At 41.2% G+C, this 17,506-nt stretch overlaps 1 protein-coding gene across 35 annotated transcripts in view; it reads right to left on the reverse strand.

Annotated features, from left to right (window-relative positions):
- Positions 1–17,506, reverse strand: part of TCF4 (transcription factor 4) — a gene marked incomplete at its 5' end in the record, with an annotated part of 342,458 nt that overhangs the window by 26,816 nt on the left and 298,136 nt on the right. For 30 of the 35 annotated variants that reach the window (XR_014795329.1, XM_084887803.1, XM_084887799.1 and 27 more), the window contains 4 exons: positions 4,982–5,185; positions 8,040–8,116; positions 10,476–10,554; positions 11,891–11,958. Coding sequence is in view for 34 of the 35 variants with exons in the window: in XM_084887803.1 (XP_084743929.1) it covers positions 4,982–5,185; positions 8,040–8,116; positions 10,476–10,554; positions 11,891–11,958 (428 nt within the window). The remainder of the gene's footprint in view (positions 1–4,981; positions 5,186–8,039; positions 8,117–10,475; positions 10,555–11,890; positions 11,959–17,506) is intronic. The other 5 variants (XM_084887798.1, XM_084887828.1, XM_084887808.1 and 2 more) reach the window with 1 other exon arrangement.

Raw genomic sequence — 17,506 nt, forward strand, 5'->3', positions numbered from 1 at the left:
AATGAATAAGTGGACTTGAAGCAAAAAGGATCCGGAAACCACATTAATATTGTATATTAATAGAATAGGAACTTTTTAGCTAAATGATCCTATGGTTGCTGACTCCACTGACAAGTAATTTGGAGCACCTACAGAGTCACATGAAGACATTTTTGACGTGGGTTTTGTTCTTAGTTAGAAGGAGAGATTAGGTCATCTGAAAGGCTTTCTTTCAGGTTTCGTCTGTGAACCTGAACACTGAATGATTAATGGAATCATATCTGGAAACCGCCACTTCAATAACTTATAAAAAAAATCTAATGATTTGATATCAGGCTAACCATGGAGATATTGGAGGCACAAAGGAGATTAGATCTGAATAAGAGATTCTGTCAGGGTCAATGACAAATCCAGCTGCTTCCAAGATCTCCCACATTCAGAAGTTTCTGCTTGGATTCCATCAGAAAAGTGAGTGGGTATGGCAGGAAAGTTAGGGTAAAATGTATTGCTTGAAGGACCCTCGTAAGGAGAGCTCACACCTCTTTCCATGACATACTGACTTAGGAATAAGTGTTCTGACAACGTGGATTTCAATCTCGAATGCTACCGCATTGGAGGGCAAGTTCTTCACCTCCACATTGGGGTAGAGAGCTGCTCTGGGAACTTGGCCATGAGACACCTGGAAATTTCTTTCATCAATAAACATTTATCAAGACTCGAAGATCGCAAGCTCTTACCACCTGAAATGAATTATTAGAAGGCACGTCTACAGATGGTCTCTGGGGTGCACTCATGGTAGTAAAAAGGAGCATGGGAACTGGAGTCAGAGTGTCTGAGTTTAAATCTCGCTTTGGGACTTGAGGCAACTCACATCTCCCGAGGCTCAGCTGACTCATACCCAGAATGGACACCATCCTCCTCCTCACTGGGCTCTGGAGGAGACTGCCTTCCCTAATGGAGATGGTGCACCGAGCAGTGGGCTGGCAACGGGTCAAGCACTCAGGATATATTAGTTGCCCCTCTTCCTTTCTGAGTGATAATTTGTTTACTGGGAAGAAAACAAAACGCAATACCTAGTACTCAAGGAATTTACAATATAGTCGCAAAGGCAAAGGTTATACCTACAAAGATATACAGCTAGTCCTAACTGGGTAAGATAGATACCTAGCTGACGGTATGATCCGCAGGGCTATGAGTGTAAAAACAAAGTGACTATCACCGGAGAAAGTAGCAAGGGAAGGCTTCCTGGAAGAGGCAGAATTTGAGCCAGATCTTTGAGAATGGTGGGATGAGATGGACAGAGAGGAGTGGGTAGAGCCGGCCAATCCAGACAGACATAAGAGAAGTACATAGTAAGGTTGTACAGGGCAAATTCTGATAATATGCACAGACTGGTCTTGCTGGAAAAGCTTTTACTTATTTTGAAATATCTAAACATAAGGCTTTTGGTAAATGGTAATGGGACTTGAAAAGCTGGGCTAGAAAACTGTCTTTATCTGGTAGATGACGGAAAGCTGGTGAAGGTCTTAGAGCACGAGAGAGCATGGGCAAACCATCTCATCTAGAAAACCCGCGAGACTACACCATTCACTCTGGTGTTACGAGCCATGCTGCTGCGGAAAAGTCCCTTTCATTCCGCTAAAACTAAGTAAGTCACTGAAGACCCACTGCAGAGCTCCAAGGAAAACATTTTATGAATCAAAAGCTAAGTACAATATGTTAGCAATTAAATGAGATAACATAATAGCCGAGGCAGAACCGTGGCTTTTCCCCCCGCCACGATTCCAAGCTGCTGCAGAAAAGAAATGCTTATATCATCTTCCAAGTTATCAAGCCATTTCGTTTTTATTTTCGGAAGGCAGGGAGAGGAAACGGGAAGAGTGGGGAGGTCAAGAGGATTGGAGGCTGTCTGCTCTTTAATCAGAAGGCACTAGGAAGGAGAGCTAGAGAGATTTGCTCAAAACCAAACCTGACCCGGGATGGTGTTAAGTTACTGCCACTTGCTTCCACTGCAGAGCAGCAAATGAAGGTGTGCAGTGGGGAAGGAAAGTCCCCCAGGCCGCTCCGAGGTTTCCGGTGCATACCTCCCACTGCTACTTTATTTACTGCAGCTGGCCAGCGTTTATAGCCTGTTTCATGTATTAAAATTCAAATGTGGAAAACATTACCAGGATCCTCCTTGCATTTTTTTTGTTGTTGTTGAGGGGAATGGTTTTTTTTTTTTTCTTTTCTTTTTTCTCTCCCTCTTCCCCTTCAACTTCCTTTTTATGGTGGAATGCATCAACTGGTCAAAGGCTAACTCCAAACTGACTAAATTCAGAAACTATTTCCTTTGTTCTTAGGCTTTTGTTTGAAGATGTATACCGGTTCGCACAAGACAATGACAACCCAATCTCGTCCACCCACGTGATGGAGTTTCAGGTGGAGGAGCCCGGATTCTGGGGGCTGCTAAGTATTTTTGAGAAGGGAAAAATAAAAAAAAATAAAAAAAAAAAAGACCACACAGTCCCACTTGGGTTCAAGGCCAGCAGGTTGTGGCCATGTCATGTCTCTGGAGTTGCTTTCCTGTCTGGGGGGGGTTTGGGGGGGGGGGGTGTCTGTGGTTGTCCTTGATGGAATTAGAAATGTCTTCAGAGGAGCAGCAAGAACTTTTCCTCCTTAGCAAAACTAGCGGCTTTACTGCATCTGCACCGTTTTTCAAAGTGAAAGACACTCCCTTGTAATGCTGGCTGATTAGTTCCGCTTTTCTCTCCTTTCCCTTCACCTGGGTCCATCCCACTCTTCCCATCTCCAAAGATGATTCTAGTCTCTTCCGATCCCACCTCTGAGTCAGCCTCAAAGAGGAGGCAACTCAAAGGTCACACAGTTCCAAACAGCATCTATGCAGAGTTTATTATTTTAAAGAATCACTTAACCTACATCTGGTATTTAAGAGCAAACGTTACATATTTGTGGGGGGAAAACAGCTCTGAAGCAATGCCCTGGGTGCATGTGGCATCCGTTTAACATATGCAAAACGAACACAGCTACAGAAATTAAACTATTTTTCTCTTGATTGAGAGCAGATATACAGAAATGGTTATAAGTCACAGATCTGGCTTTTAATAAAGCCAGATTTCTTAATTAAAAGCAGTATTGTTTAAATACTGTCGTTTTAAAAAAAAAAGAGCTGTACAAACTGAAATCTCATATTATATGCATCCCAAGTGTATTTAACACATTACCTGAGGCCAAGCTAAATTAAAATCTAGATTTTCCTTTTGTTAACTCTTAGCAACTGCCATGAATAGACAAACAATTTCTACTCGGTGATGAATTCTTGGGGTAGAGGTCAAGGAAAAGCAAAAAATGATTTAGCTTTGGCATTCAAAAATATCTTTCCACGTCTTAGAAGTGAGTTCATTGCTTCTATTTATAAACCAGTATTTTTGGTTTCAAATTGGTTGCAGGTTTCCATAACACACTCCCAGGATGGTCCTCTCTGTCTTTTACTAAGAGAAGTCGAAAGGACGTAGAAGAACAGGACGGAGCAAGGAGCCTCAGAATGACCTGCACTTATTTTGCATTCTTCTCTCGGAATCACCATTAAACCAGAGACACTTTAAGGTAGGGGTGTCGAACTCAATCAGAGAAGGGGCCAAAATCTAAAATCCAGCCTAAATTGCGGGCCGAATGGTTTACTGAACAGTCATAAACTGACAATGTCATAAACTGACAGCGGAGTGCAGTGATGACAGCGCGGTGCGGGCCACATTGCAAGGCCTGGCGGGCTGGATTTGGCCCGCGGGCCTTGTGTTTGACACATGTGCTTTAAGGGATAACAGCAAAACAACTTTTTAAGTCTACAAGGTACAAAAGAGGACCAAAAAGTGTTTACTGCTCAGGTAGGAGTTTGTAAGGAGTGGACTTACACAGAATCACTAATAACATTAAATCCTCCCCCCATTCGGACCTCATTGATTGTCATCACTTAATATTTTGTTAGGAAGATTCTCTGGATCTTCATAACCATCCCAGAAAGGGATGCACTCTCAAATCCTCACCAAAAGCAGTGGGCAACACTGAGATCCCAACTGTCATGTGGACAAATCTCCTTAAGCCGCATTTGAATACAGACTTAGGAAGAGGCAGTGGTAAAACTACTGTGCACTTTAATTACAGTCCCACACCAGATATTTGGACAGACAAACCCATCATATATTTCTACATCCTATACTCAGAATTCAAAGACACTGATTCATTTCTTTAATGAAAAAATTCAACCTACTCATATCTGTAATGCCAGCAATGTAACATGAACATAAGATGGTTGGGTTCTTTAGTCAAAGCCACCAGGATGGAGAATTTAAAATACCAGCGATGACCCAGCAGTGCTCTCCTGTGTATGTCCTTCAGGTAAATGAAGGTGTGCCCACACTACAGCCCATACATAAATGTTCATAGGAGCATTATTCCTAACAGCCAGAATGGAAATAATTCAAATATCCATCACCCGACGAAGATAAATACAATGCACACAATGAAACACTGTTTGTCAACATAAGTGATGACACTCTGATATATGATAAAGAATGCATAAACCTGGAAAACATTTTGCTAAGCTGGAAAAGCTAGTCAGAAAAGATACTACGTGTTGTATGATTCCATACATTTCACAGGAAAAACCTAGATTAGGCAAATCTATTGACAGAAAAATTATATCAGGATTGCCAAGGGCTGGAGGGGTTGGGGGAGAGTGGAGAGTGGCTGCTGATGGCAATGGGGATTTCTTTTCATTTTGCTGGGGGCAAAGTGTGCTAAAATTAGAGTGTGGCAACGGTTACATAACCCTGTGACTATACCAAAACACAGTGAAAGATCAGCCTTAAATGGGTGAATTGCATATTAAGTGACCATACCTCAATAAAGCTATTTTTAAAAAGGGAAAAACAGCAGCAGTAGTGTTTATAATTGAAAATCTAATTTCATACAATAACTACAGTCTATGAAGTTCATCACTTACCATGAGTGAATGTCTGTTGGCTGAAAGAAGACCGGTTCCATACCCTGAGCCCAGACCGCCCATTGCTCCGTTATGAGAAGGTCCAATGATCCCATGCATGTCCCCGTGGCTGCCAGGCATAGCGGTGGAGGGGCCCACTGCATGATTTCGGAGAACATGAATAGCATCATCCAGTCTTTCTAAACGATCTTCAATCCGGCTTTGCTGTTGGTTAATAAATGATGTGAAATTTGATTCAGTTTGAAATGTGTGATTATGTTACATAAGTAAAACTTGAGTTCACATGCACTCCACTTTGAGTTTCTAAATGTTTCCAATAAAGATTATTTCCTTAAAATAATAATAAGAATAGCATCTTGCCTAGACAACTTGTGACAAATGTTAATGTTATAATCATAGTGTTGTTTTTCTTTTTTTAAAAAAATATATATTTTTTATTGATATTTTACAGAGAGGAGGAAGGGAGAGAGCTAGAGAGCTAGAAATGTCGATGAGAGAGAAACATTGACCAGATGCCTCTTGCAGACCCGCTACTGGGGATGTGCCCGCAACCAATGTACATGCCCTTGACCGGAATCGAACCTGGGACCCTTCAGTCCGCAGACCGACGCTCTACCACTGAGCCAAACCAGTTTCGGCCATAGTGTTGTTTTTCATGAACAAAGTAAATTCAGTAATTCTTCCAGAATATTTGAATGTACAGATGCTATCCTATATTACATTAGCTTGAAAGAGAATTTAGATTTACTTTAGAAAAGCATTTATTAAATTTAAGAAACATTCTGATAGTCATTGGCAAAAAGATTTTTAAATATTAGCAATGAAATGGTGACCTATTTATAGCTCCCCAATTAAATTATCTTCTTGAAGGTATATTCCTCTATGACATATGATACAGTGCTAACTAATCAATTCAGGGATGGGTAAATACAAACAGACAGTAATTTCTTGAGCTACTATTGATTTTCACCTGTGTTTCTTGCTACCTATTTTCATGAGCCTGTATGTGTGTGCAAGTGTGTGTGTGTGTGTGTGTGTGTGTGTGTGTACAGAAAGAACTGGGAACTCAAGTAATCACTGAAAAAAATTACAAAAATTCTGTTAACCAACAGGCTATGAGAGATTTCATAACTGAAGATTCACAAAGAACTGAATTAATGTTTACCAGAGCTTCTAAATGATTTCAAAGTCCTCACTATAGTATAGAATTCACTCCCTTATACAAGTATATGATTAAAAACCAATTTAACTTTCTTTCTCATCCCAGCCATTAAGATCCAACTTGCCTGCATCTAGATAATGTCTGTACTATGGTTTCTGGTGAAGGACATGGACATGCAGTTGTGTAGTCATTTTTTTCCAGTGTGATAAATTATGATATCAAATACACATCTGCATAGGACTCTCCAGTGCATACTTTAACATCTAATATCCCACTGAGCCCTCACTCTACATGAGTGAGGCAAGCAGGGGAGACAATATTACCCCTTCCACATAGATGTGTGAATGAGGCTCCACGAAATTAAATGAATTAATTAATGTGTCACAGTACCAGGAAGCGACAAAGTCGGGGTTCAAATCTAAGTCTTTTGACTTCAAATCTCATGTCCTTTTGTACTACAGTATGCTTCCATCCGCTCTGCTTTTCAGTGGGCTGTGCAAACAGATGTGCCAGCTTTACTGTATGAGAGGAACCATTTCTAATTATTCCACCCTGACAGGAAGAATGTGTGTCTAATGCACTTCGTCTACGGTGCAGAGCATTCTGGTTTGGTGGCCTTTGGTGTTACAGGACCTCCCCTAAATGACTAGCATGGCTGCTACTTTGACCTTGGAAAAGTTGTTAACTTCTTTGAGTCTACGCTTCTTAATTTTAAAAATAGGAATGCATACATATATATATATATACATACACTTCCAAGTGTAAATGTAAGCATGAAAAGAAAGAATACATGTGCCTACCATCCTTTCCTGGCTCACAGCTTCCTGGAGGAGAGAGCAGTTTCTGCGTGCGAATCCCCTCTTGAGAATTTAAAGGAACTAAAGCTGTAGTTCACAACTTTAAGCCCAGTCTTTACAGTTTTAGAGTTGGACAAAGCCCAGTTTTGATAGATGGGTCCCAGAGAATAAGTGACGGAGGTAAACACTGGCTGCAGATTAGTGGGGCTGGGGAGGTAGTGCATATGCCGCCTCGCTCTGTGGTTGCATTTACCGGCTAACATGCAGAGTTGGAGGATTCATAGCAGAGAGAGAACAAGGGGGGAACTATACCTTTGTATTTTTAATTTTAGATTTTCCTTAATTTTAAATGGTAAGCCGGAAGAGAGGGAAACCCTGAACCGCTGACAAGAAAACATGAAATGAGATAGAGACGTGTATGCCTTCTTCCGTGTCACCTCAACAAAGAGAAACAAGGCGGAAAGACTGGAGAGCTCCTTGCTGCCCCCCCTCCCGGTTTGGTTCATACACAGCCTGGATACTGCACTGCGTGGTGGTGTTTCATGCGTATTTCCAGTCCCATCGCTGAGACCTGAGAAAGCCTAGAGAGTCAGACACTGAATCACCACCTACTTATAATATTCATTAACTCCATGCACATGTTCAGCCTTTACCTATTGGAAGAGCAGACATGTATGTGCTGCTATTACTAGGTTTCTGTGAGAACCAGAGTGAACAAGGAAGTAGTAGTAGGCTTCTGATTCCAAGGTCAAGAGGAAAATGCCTATAACCCTGTTATTCTGGGAAGCAGAGAAGAGACATATAGGATCTTCAAGTGGTGCCGTACACAGCTTAGCCGGATCATCAGCAGCTCATCTCAGGGAATTAATCTAATCACCGGCAGGGATCTTTCCCCAGATGGGAAGGGGCCACTATTCTTCCAGGATTTTTAATCTTCTATCTGGTCCTAGATCTTTAGAGCCCTGGGCTTACACTGGCTGTGGTATCTGGGTTACAAACTACAAACAGGAACAAACACAGTCTAATCCTGGAGTGAACCAGAGGCAAAAAGAGAAACATGCTCTGAAGTGGCTGGAGCGGAGAGGAGTGGGGGACTTACCAAGGAGTGCAAGGGTCCTTCATAGTTAGGAGATGATGAGGCCTGCCCTCCATTTCTGGACCAAACAGCTGTGCCTGCTGATAGGAACGAGGGAATTACAATGCGATCGACATCATCGTAAAAACAACCTCACCGACACTTCAAACAGTTCTCTTAGCCACAGAAGGCTGATTTTCACATGGACCCTAAGGTGAGCCTCCCATCCAAAAATTCTGGGGCACGGAAAACATCTTAAATGTAAAACACGGAGACGCTACATAGACAGACTCAGAATTCTCTCAAGCTTCCTAAAAGGAGGACTTTTAGCTAGAGAAATGATCCTTTGAAGAAAACTGTTACTACATAGTCAAGGTCCTTTTAAGAGTGCAAGAGGTGGGAGGGGGGGGTTTGGAGGAGGGAAGGGGGGCAGACTTTGTTATGCCTCCTTGCAAGGCAAGTTTGTTAAACCAAAGTTCTGTCACCAATGAAAAACAGCTTTGTGACTTGGTTTTAAAATGATCCTTGAGAAGCAGTAAGCCTTCAGAAACTTTTTAAGGAAATAAGATTAGTTGGCAGGGATCCACAGAACCCACAATTTAAAAACTCAACATCACAACAGTAATAAATAAGTAGTTTCTTCTGAAGAAAATAATTTCTTTTTTAACGATTCGCTAAACCTGCGGGTAAAGAAAGATGCCCGCCATAATAAATATTACATGTCTAACATTCTCCTTTTAAATTTAAAATAATATGCACTCGGAATAGAAGATAAATAATTCAAGGAAGGGAAATAAAATCTACGATGTCACTGAACTCTCACGCCCGACACAGTTAGCACTTGAAATACTCATTCTCCTGTCATTCCTGGGGGTGCGTGCGTGTGTATTCCGATGCTAAATGAAAATAGAGTATTTTGTCCAGTTACTTTCAGTGACAGAATCTGGATGGAGCTCTCAGTGTGAAAACGGCGACCTGCCCTGGGTCTACATCCTCATGAGGCCCTTCCCTGCTGCCGGCTGGCCTTCCAGGATGGGTTCCCAGGGCCTCGCGATGGCCTTGTTTCTAGTCTTTCCCTGAGAGCACCCTGCTCAGGTTCAGAGTATTTGGGGCGTTTTCCGGCATGATTTGTGCACCACTACTTTAGGTGCCCCATTTATCTGGATCCCAGAGGCAGAATTGCGAGCACCCGGATCTTTGCTACAGACTTAACCTTACGCATTAGACTAAGATAGTGGTTCTCAAGCTTTATCAGACTCTAGAATTTCCCCCAAATTATAAAATAGACAACATTAGAATTGTTTTGCTTGAAGGGGCACATGGGGTTCTTTGTCCCTGCTCAGACCCCTCCTCGTGGGCCTCATGGGCTGCTGCCCTGTGTAAGGGGCTGGTGGTCACTTTCCAGAGTGAACAGCATGGCAGGCACCGCACCATGCTGAGCTCCCCTTGCCTTTTCTATCCTGGGGGATGCCTCACTGCTGCTGCAGCATCCCTTACTATCATCTGTTTCTTCCCAGTTTCAACTCTGTCTCTCTGGGCATTGGGACTTAAATGTCCAGCTACCCCTCTCTATTCTGTGACCGCTGCCCCCAACCGCCCCCCATGTCAACGGAGGCTTGGGAAGGCTGACATCAAACCCCGCCTCCGGAAGCTTGGTGGAGATCTGAGACCAGAGAGCCGGGTTGTGGTGGGCCCTGTGAGTGCTGCTCCAGGGATAGAGGAGGCAGCATTTCGGCAAGCGACTCGCTATAAATTACAGAAAGGTCAGGTTTCAATGAGGTACAGATGTGACTTAGTTCTGTGCTAGAAGCCACCTGCCCTCTTTCCAGAGTGCGGGGACGGGCACCAGGCAGGGCCTTCTGGAAGTGTTTATACTGGAAGGGCAATAGCCTTTCAGACGGACCTCTGCTTTGCTAACATAACCTAAGAACTTACATTTTATTACCTGAAGCCACAGTTCACGTAATTTGTTATTTTTAAAGGCAAACATCCCCTTTTACTCCGCACACTTCACAACTTATTTACAAGATTACAGTTTCCTCAAACATTCCAATTACATGGACTCCAAAGAGGGGATGTGGAAAGTCTAAAATTTCTGTCGGAAAAGAGCCTCTTGGATAATCTGTATTTGATGACTGTGCAATCTATGTACTACCTGCTCTCGTTTGAGATGTTTTGTTAGAACATGGTATTCTGTGGAGTATCTTCTAAAGAGCTGGGGAGATTTTTAGAAATAAGTTTCCCATATGCCTGAACATTTTTTAAAAAAACATCTAATTTTTAAGAGAAGTTTGGGTGTCCATGGCTGTGCCTTCACGGCAGGTGGTCTCTCCACTCCGTTCTGTGTGTCAGGAAATGGGGTTGGAGCCCGTGGAGGGACGGGGTTCCCCTCCCGTGCTGGGAGCCCAGGGGCCATCACTCACCAGCGGGCACCGTGAGGAGGGGGAGCAAGGGCAGTACCTGAGAGAGAAGGCGGAGAGCCAACAGGAGTTGAAGGGTTTGATGAGAAGCTGTTGTTAGTGTGATCTGGAGAATAGATCTTAAAACAACGGGGAGAAAAGAAAACAGATCCTCATTATTAGGAACAAACAATCAACTATTTTGTCAAGTGCGAAGTAGCCATGCAATTCATTTAAAAACTACAACGTACAAAATACATTTAGCGATCAACTGCAGTAACGATAGGTAACCACTTTAATTTTTCGAAACCAGAATTACTAAGGTCATATAGGATAGTCGGAAAAGACCGGGACTGGAGGTCAGCAAACTACTTCTCTAGTCCTTTTCCGCCCACTGCCGCCCGTGGCTGCCTGGCTGTGAGCAAGCCACAGAGAAACACGAAACAGGCCAGACCACGTCATCCCTGAGATTGCTGCCCAACTCCCTCTTCACCATGATTAAGGCATTTGATTCCAAGACATAAGAATGCCTAGATTAAATAAAAACGTTTACTTGGTAAAAATGTTAAGAGAAATCCAACATATTTTATACTCCTGATGGAACGGAATAACCAACCCAAGAGATAAAATGTTAGAGCACCAAATCTCCAATAACATTTGCAAATGACCATGCTTAGCTTTTGAAGACAACACCAGGCACCCTCCCCTCCCTGACACAAATAAGGCGTGCCACTGTCACTAGTGAACGTGCAGGACACCTTCCAGGCTAGCCTTTTGGCAGTGGGCAGGTAAGGCAGAGAAGCCGAGTCTCCAGGTGCCAAATGTGTGACCGTTTCCCCTAGACCTCAGTTATGGTCTTTTTATTTATTTTACTTATTTTTAAAAAAATATATTTTATTGATTTTTTTTACAGAGAGGAAGGGGGAAGGATAGAAAGTTAGAAACATCGATCAGCTGCCTCCTGCACACTCCCCACTGGGGATGTCCCCGCAACCAATGTACATACCCTTGACCGGAACGAACCTGGGACCCTTGAGTCTGCAGGCCGACACTCTATCCACTGAGCCAAACCGGTTGGGGCAATTATAGTCTTTTTAAATGCCTTTTCTAAAGTATTTTAGAATTGCCCCTTGTAAAGTCAGTCTTAGATGGTAAAGGAGGACCTATCTGACTTTAGAGAAAAATAAGAAATCCAGATAGAAAATCTGTACACCTAAGGACTCTGAGGATATCTGAGAACCTGTAACCAAGTACCACTTAGCAGCCCTGAGGAAACAGGATGGAAGAGACCAGCCAACCATGGAAGCTGCAGAGCTCTCTCTTCAAATTTTCCAGTGATCATTATGCAAGAAAGCGAGCATTTCCCAAATCAAAGCTATTTGCCATTCATTGTATAAAATTCCACATGTCCACTTCTGATTAAAGTTCAGGCCTCCACAATGCTATGTAGGAAGTCCAAAGTCAATATTGCCTCACCGAAGCAAGTGCTTTCCCCAGAGCATCTCCAGTCTGGGAGCTGCCCGCTGCTCCGCTTCCTCTGTTTGCTGCAAAAACAAAAGGCAGAATATGAAAAACCAGACAGCTTTTCTACTCCTGGTCCATTTACTTACAATTTAATTGCATTTTTAATGCTAATTATGACACATTAATTTTTAATTAGCATTAATTTGTTTGCTGAGGTAGATGTCAAATATATTCATGTTACATTTTCTACAGATAAAATATAAACCTGACACCTTGGTCTAAAGATATAGCCTTTTAGTTGCTATAACCTTCAGGCTTGTTGCCTAGGAGTGTGTAGTGGTGAATGCTAGTTTATTGCTAAGAAATAGACAGTACTTTCAGGTGTCATAAGTCCTCAAAGTTTGGCTTGTCTTTATATTTAAGTCAACTGAATTCTCCTTAGGCATAATTTACATCTCCTTTGAAATAAAAAGAGGGACTCCTCTCAAAGTTCCACAGTAAACAAAATCAAACAAACAAACAAAAAAATCTGTAACAGGCCTAGGAGAGAAAATATTTTTAGTATCTGAAATAACATGTATCCTCCACACATTTAAGTGAAATTAAAAAAAAAACTTGAACTGTTGTGCTACTAGAAGTCAGCATGCCCTCAGATTCTGGAGATAAAATCAGTCTACATATAATCATGAAGCTATCGCTCCATCTTAAACACTGGTATTTTTATCTACAAAATAGATGAACAAAGAGTGCTATTAATAAAAAGACAGAGGTGCTTGTGCATAATTCAAAGCCAGCTCTATTCAGCAAGTGACTTTGAAGGCAATTTGCCTTTACACAATGGGACAGCCAGTGCTCCTCGGAGGTCTTCAGTCTCAGCACAACGCCCACGTGTGCTATGCTACAGCCACCGGGGCCTTGACTTCAGCAAGCTGATGCAGCATTTAAATAAAACATATTAAGCTCCAGCGGAAGATATTTTTTCAATACTTGGTGAAATAAGAGAAGAAAACTGATTAATCCAAGCAAAACTTCATTTCACAAATAATAATTTTTTTAAATTTATTTTTTATTTTTTTAATTTTTTTTTAAATTTGCAGCCCTAATTTTATTTTTTAATTTTTTTTTAAATTTGCAGCCCAAATTTTTTTAAATTTGGCCCAGGAAAGCAGCTTTTTGGCAATGTGTCTCCATGACCAGTCTGTGAAGTGGAGTCGAGCTCAGACCCCAGGGGTCAGTTTCTCCCTTTCTCCAGGTTACAAGGCCACGCACTTGACCTCTGATTAGCACAGTTGAATTCTGCTGGCTATTTTTACATATTCACATGTTGGGTACGATCAGTTAGTGGCCTTTTGATGTGTGTTTTATCTGATTAACAAAACCCACCCCCATATTCATGTGCTATTACTCAACTTGAAAGAACACTCATAGATGGTAAAACGAACACAATCACCTTTGGACAAGACATTCATTTTCATTCCACAGACTCAAATGGAAACTGTATCATTAAAAAATAGCTGACATTGTCCTAGAAAAAGTGAAGCTGTAATCTGTAATTTCCAAAGGTAATTAAAAGGCTCGTCTCTGATTGGCTATTAGGGCTAAGGATTTTAAGTGGAAGGAATCTTTGAAATGGGGGTCTGACAGCATGCTGAGCCAGTGGAAGGAACTCATAGATATCAAGAGTATTAAAAACACTTAGTATAAGAGATAAATTAAATTTTATCTGGCGTGAAAATTAAAATTGTTGTATTAAGGAGTTTTGTTTTTTTAAATAAAGACAATTCTAAATAGAAAACAATAAGTATTTTGGAAACATGGAGAGAAGCAATATTTTCCAGCTGGTTAATATATTATTATATATAATTATATATATGATTTTCTAGAAATTCATATATATAATTTTTACATTATGATATATACCTAAAATTAGATTTAGTAGTCAAAATAATTTGTGATATCTGCTTAATTACAAAACAGATATGTAAGTGCAAAGCCACAATGGAAAAATTACATTATCTAAAAAAGAACTGAAACCCAAGTAGTACAAGATACTGTTTCAATTACAGATAACATTTGCTACCATTGTGGCTTTCAAAAGATTAATTCTTCCTTTGAACAACTTTAAAATTAAGATAATAAGTGTTTAAAAATAATTTTTCAGGAAGCCAAACAGAACTGAAAATCAACAGAAATACTTTAGGAACATTAAAAAAAAAAGTTAATTATATGTAACACACACAAAAAAATCACACTTTACAAGAAACAATATATAATTACTATGATCACAATCATACTAAACTTTGTATTAAGTGCCTGCTAAACAGAGGGAGATGTTAGGACCTAGGAGGTAGAATAAAAAATAGGATCAACTCCTTACCTCACGTTGTCATAAAAAATGATTCCGAAAACTAACAGGCTACTCATGGAGGCCGCTGATAAGAATAGACTATTTTTAATATGCAGCCATTCCACCTTGCTGGAGTGAGGAATCCAGGGCTTAAATTTCAAAGCTGTTTACTGGGCCAGTTTGCCCCCTCGTTTGGAATGCCTTTTGTTCTGTTCCAGGAAACATTGGGGAAGACGCATTTTCTAGAGCCCATGAGCATGGGTCCTTCTGCTATAGAGTTCTCTTTTTATTTGTGTGATATGTCAAAGGGCACAAATAATCAGACAGCGAATATAGCATTAATTCTCAAAGTTATAATTTATTTTTATATTAAGTAATGAGTCATATTTAGCCACACTCACTTCTAATGAACTTGGTGCTTATCAAATCCACCTTTTGGCTTGGAGGTAACAGGACTTGATGACTATTCTAACCCCAAGTTTTTGTCAACTCGTATTATGAGCAACCCAAGGGCCCATGTGACAGATAAAGATGAAAACGATTGCCCTTACTTGGGAAAGACTGGGTTGATTTCTTCAGATATTTTAGCTCTATTCAACTTTTCTTGCTCAAGAGAAAAAAAGAATCTGTCTTGGGGCAGGGTTGCAAGATAAACCTGAGTGGAAGATGAGCAGTGATTAAGAGGAACTGTAATTCTGTAGGCGGATTCGGCACTGCCAGCCACCCGAGCACTGCTCAGCTGGCTTGCGCGCAGGTGTTGTTGCTGGCTAGCCATGGAGCAGAGAAAGGGGTTCCGCTACATGCAGACCACCCTGGGACTCAATCTCCGCTTTGGGGAAATGGCAATTCCCATTAGGACACACCCTCATCCAAACACCAGGAAGGAGTGGTGCCTGGGGACTGACTACTGAAAACCAGAATTGCAGAAATGTTACCCCTTTAATACACACCCATAACCTCAGGCTGGGAACATCACGGAGATATAAAAGGAATGATAAGTGCACTTCATAGTGTGTTTGCCTGAAAGAAGATGACTGCTTTAAAATTTAGTTTTTTTTCTAAACTATGTGCAAGTGAGCCTCACCTTATTAAACTATTAAAAAAAAGCATCCTAACAATGGCCGGAGCGTGACTATAAAGACGACACAAGAAGGAGCATCTCCATCACAACTACAGAACCTAATTTTATAACGAAACCTCAAATTTGGGCTATAATGCGCTTATTTTTAGCATGAGGGATTTCTAGAGATTCAGGGGGAAAGCTGGGCCCCAGGACAAGTGCAGGAAATGGACAAGAAGACTTCAATCAAACCAGTTTATTGTTTTGCATTAGTGGTCTTTGTAACTACGGTGCCAGGACATTGCTGGGTGAAGTTCATGAACTCTCCTGCTCTGTGCCTGTCCCTCATCCAATTCTATTTGAAGGCTCAGGATCCTTGTAAAAGACAAAGTGGATCTATGTGACTACTCTAATATAAAATAACTGTGAAGCCAAGTCCCCAAGGGGAAATTGACATGTTTCTGCTAGAAAAGCCACATACTCAAGTGCCTCATGTCACACAAACATGCCACTAGAAGTAAAAGTGGTAAGCCAGATTAATTCACGAACCGGATATATTCCAGGGTGGTCTTTAGCATATGTTGTATTAAATCCATCTTGGTAGTCTGTTCCTTCAACATTGTTTGGTTTGAGGTTAAAAACATGGGAAATGCCTTGTATGAGCAAGCAGGCCAGTTAAAGACCACTAAAGCAATAAGAGTTACTGTAAGCATTGTACGGGTTGGATGGCCAATTCCCTCTGAGGGTAAGGGAGGGTGTAGAGCCCAAACAACAAGCAGTCACACCCTGGGAGCAGAAAGAAACGGTACCTCCCAATGGGAACTGCAGCTCTCTCCTCCCCTGGAAGAGTCAGCTGTGTGAGAGGTAGAGTCGCCTCAATGCTTTTGAGCAGGAAGGGCTATTGGATATTGCAGTTAGGAAGGAAACACATATCTAACAAAAGGTATATGGCTGCTCACCTCTCCCATTTCTATCCTCTACAGCTGGCATTTAATAACTTACTATACTTCCACGTCTGAGATACACTCAGCAGGATAATATTGAGAGGGTTTAGGGATAATGTTTGAAGGGCTTGGGATTGGTAACTCCCTTAGCCCTCAGCCGCAGCTTCTCTCCTTACCTGGGTGCAACATTAGTTAACTAACTTATTTTTTTAAATTTAAAAAAAATATATTTTATTGATTTTGTACAGAGAGGAAAGGAGAGAGAGAGAGAGAGAGAGAGAGAGAGAGAGAGAGAGAGAGAGAGAGAGAGAGAGAAACATCGATGAGAGAGAGTCATCATCAATCAGCTGCCTCTTGCACACCCCCTACTGGGGGTATGCCAGCAACCAAGGTACATGCCCTTGACTGGAATCGAACCCGGGACCTTTCAGTCTGCAAGCCAACGCTCTATCCATTGAGCCAAACCAGTTTCGGCTAGTTAACTAACTTCTATCAGCCCACGCTGTGTCCCTGCATTATACTCATACACTTCCAGATCCCTCTAACTCAGAAAGGGCTGGTATAATCTCCTGAGTGTGCTGGCAGGGCTTCAGAGGAATATGTGAATTCTGTGTAACAAGTGAAATGCTTTCTAATTGTTTCAAAAATCCATGAATGAACGTGTCACTTACAAAAAAAAAAATTCCACCATTAATATAATCTAAGTAAGATGTATACTTCTTAAGGGTTTCTAAAAAAAAAAAAAAAAGAAAAAGAAAAAAAAGAAAAGACAGGAATTAAAAGGGAAAAAACAAAAACAAACAAAGCCCCCAAGAAGCAATGGTCATTTCTTCAAACCAAACACAGGCCATCTGAGACCCCAGTGAGCATCTTCCATCTGTGAAATGCAGAGAACAGAACTTCCAATAGTTCTAGAGCTTTCCTCTCATGCCACATGCGCTCTGTTGTCCTATGACCAGTTCAGGACAACTGTTGACTACCAGAAGATATATTATAAAATGAAACTGAGAAATGGGCTAATAATCCTTTGAACTAAAAAAAAACCAAAAAACAAACAAACAAAAAATAGCTTCCTAAGACATCAATGTTGTTTATTAAAAGATTGCACTGCCTTGCAACTTTACACCAAGAAAACTTGAAAAATCTGATGTCCATGTGTTAGCGCTTGAACCCCATTCTTACGGCATTAGTATTGCTTACAGCTATTTTCTACAGAATCATGTGTGTAATCTTAAACATGTGTCAAGCTATGTGTTCCCTATTTACCAATTATTTAA

The sequence above is a fragment of the Pipistrellus hanaki genome (assembly GCF_964339955.1).
Source record: "Pipistrellus hanaki genome assembly, chromosome: 6".
NCBI lineage: Eukaryota > Metazoa > Chordata > Mammalia > Chiroptera > Vespertilionidae > Pipistrellus > Pipistrellus hanaki.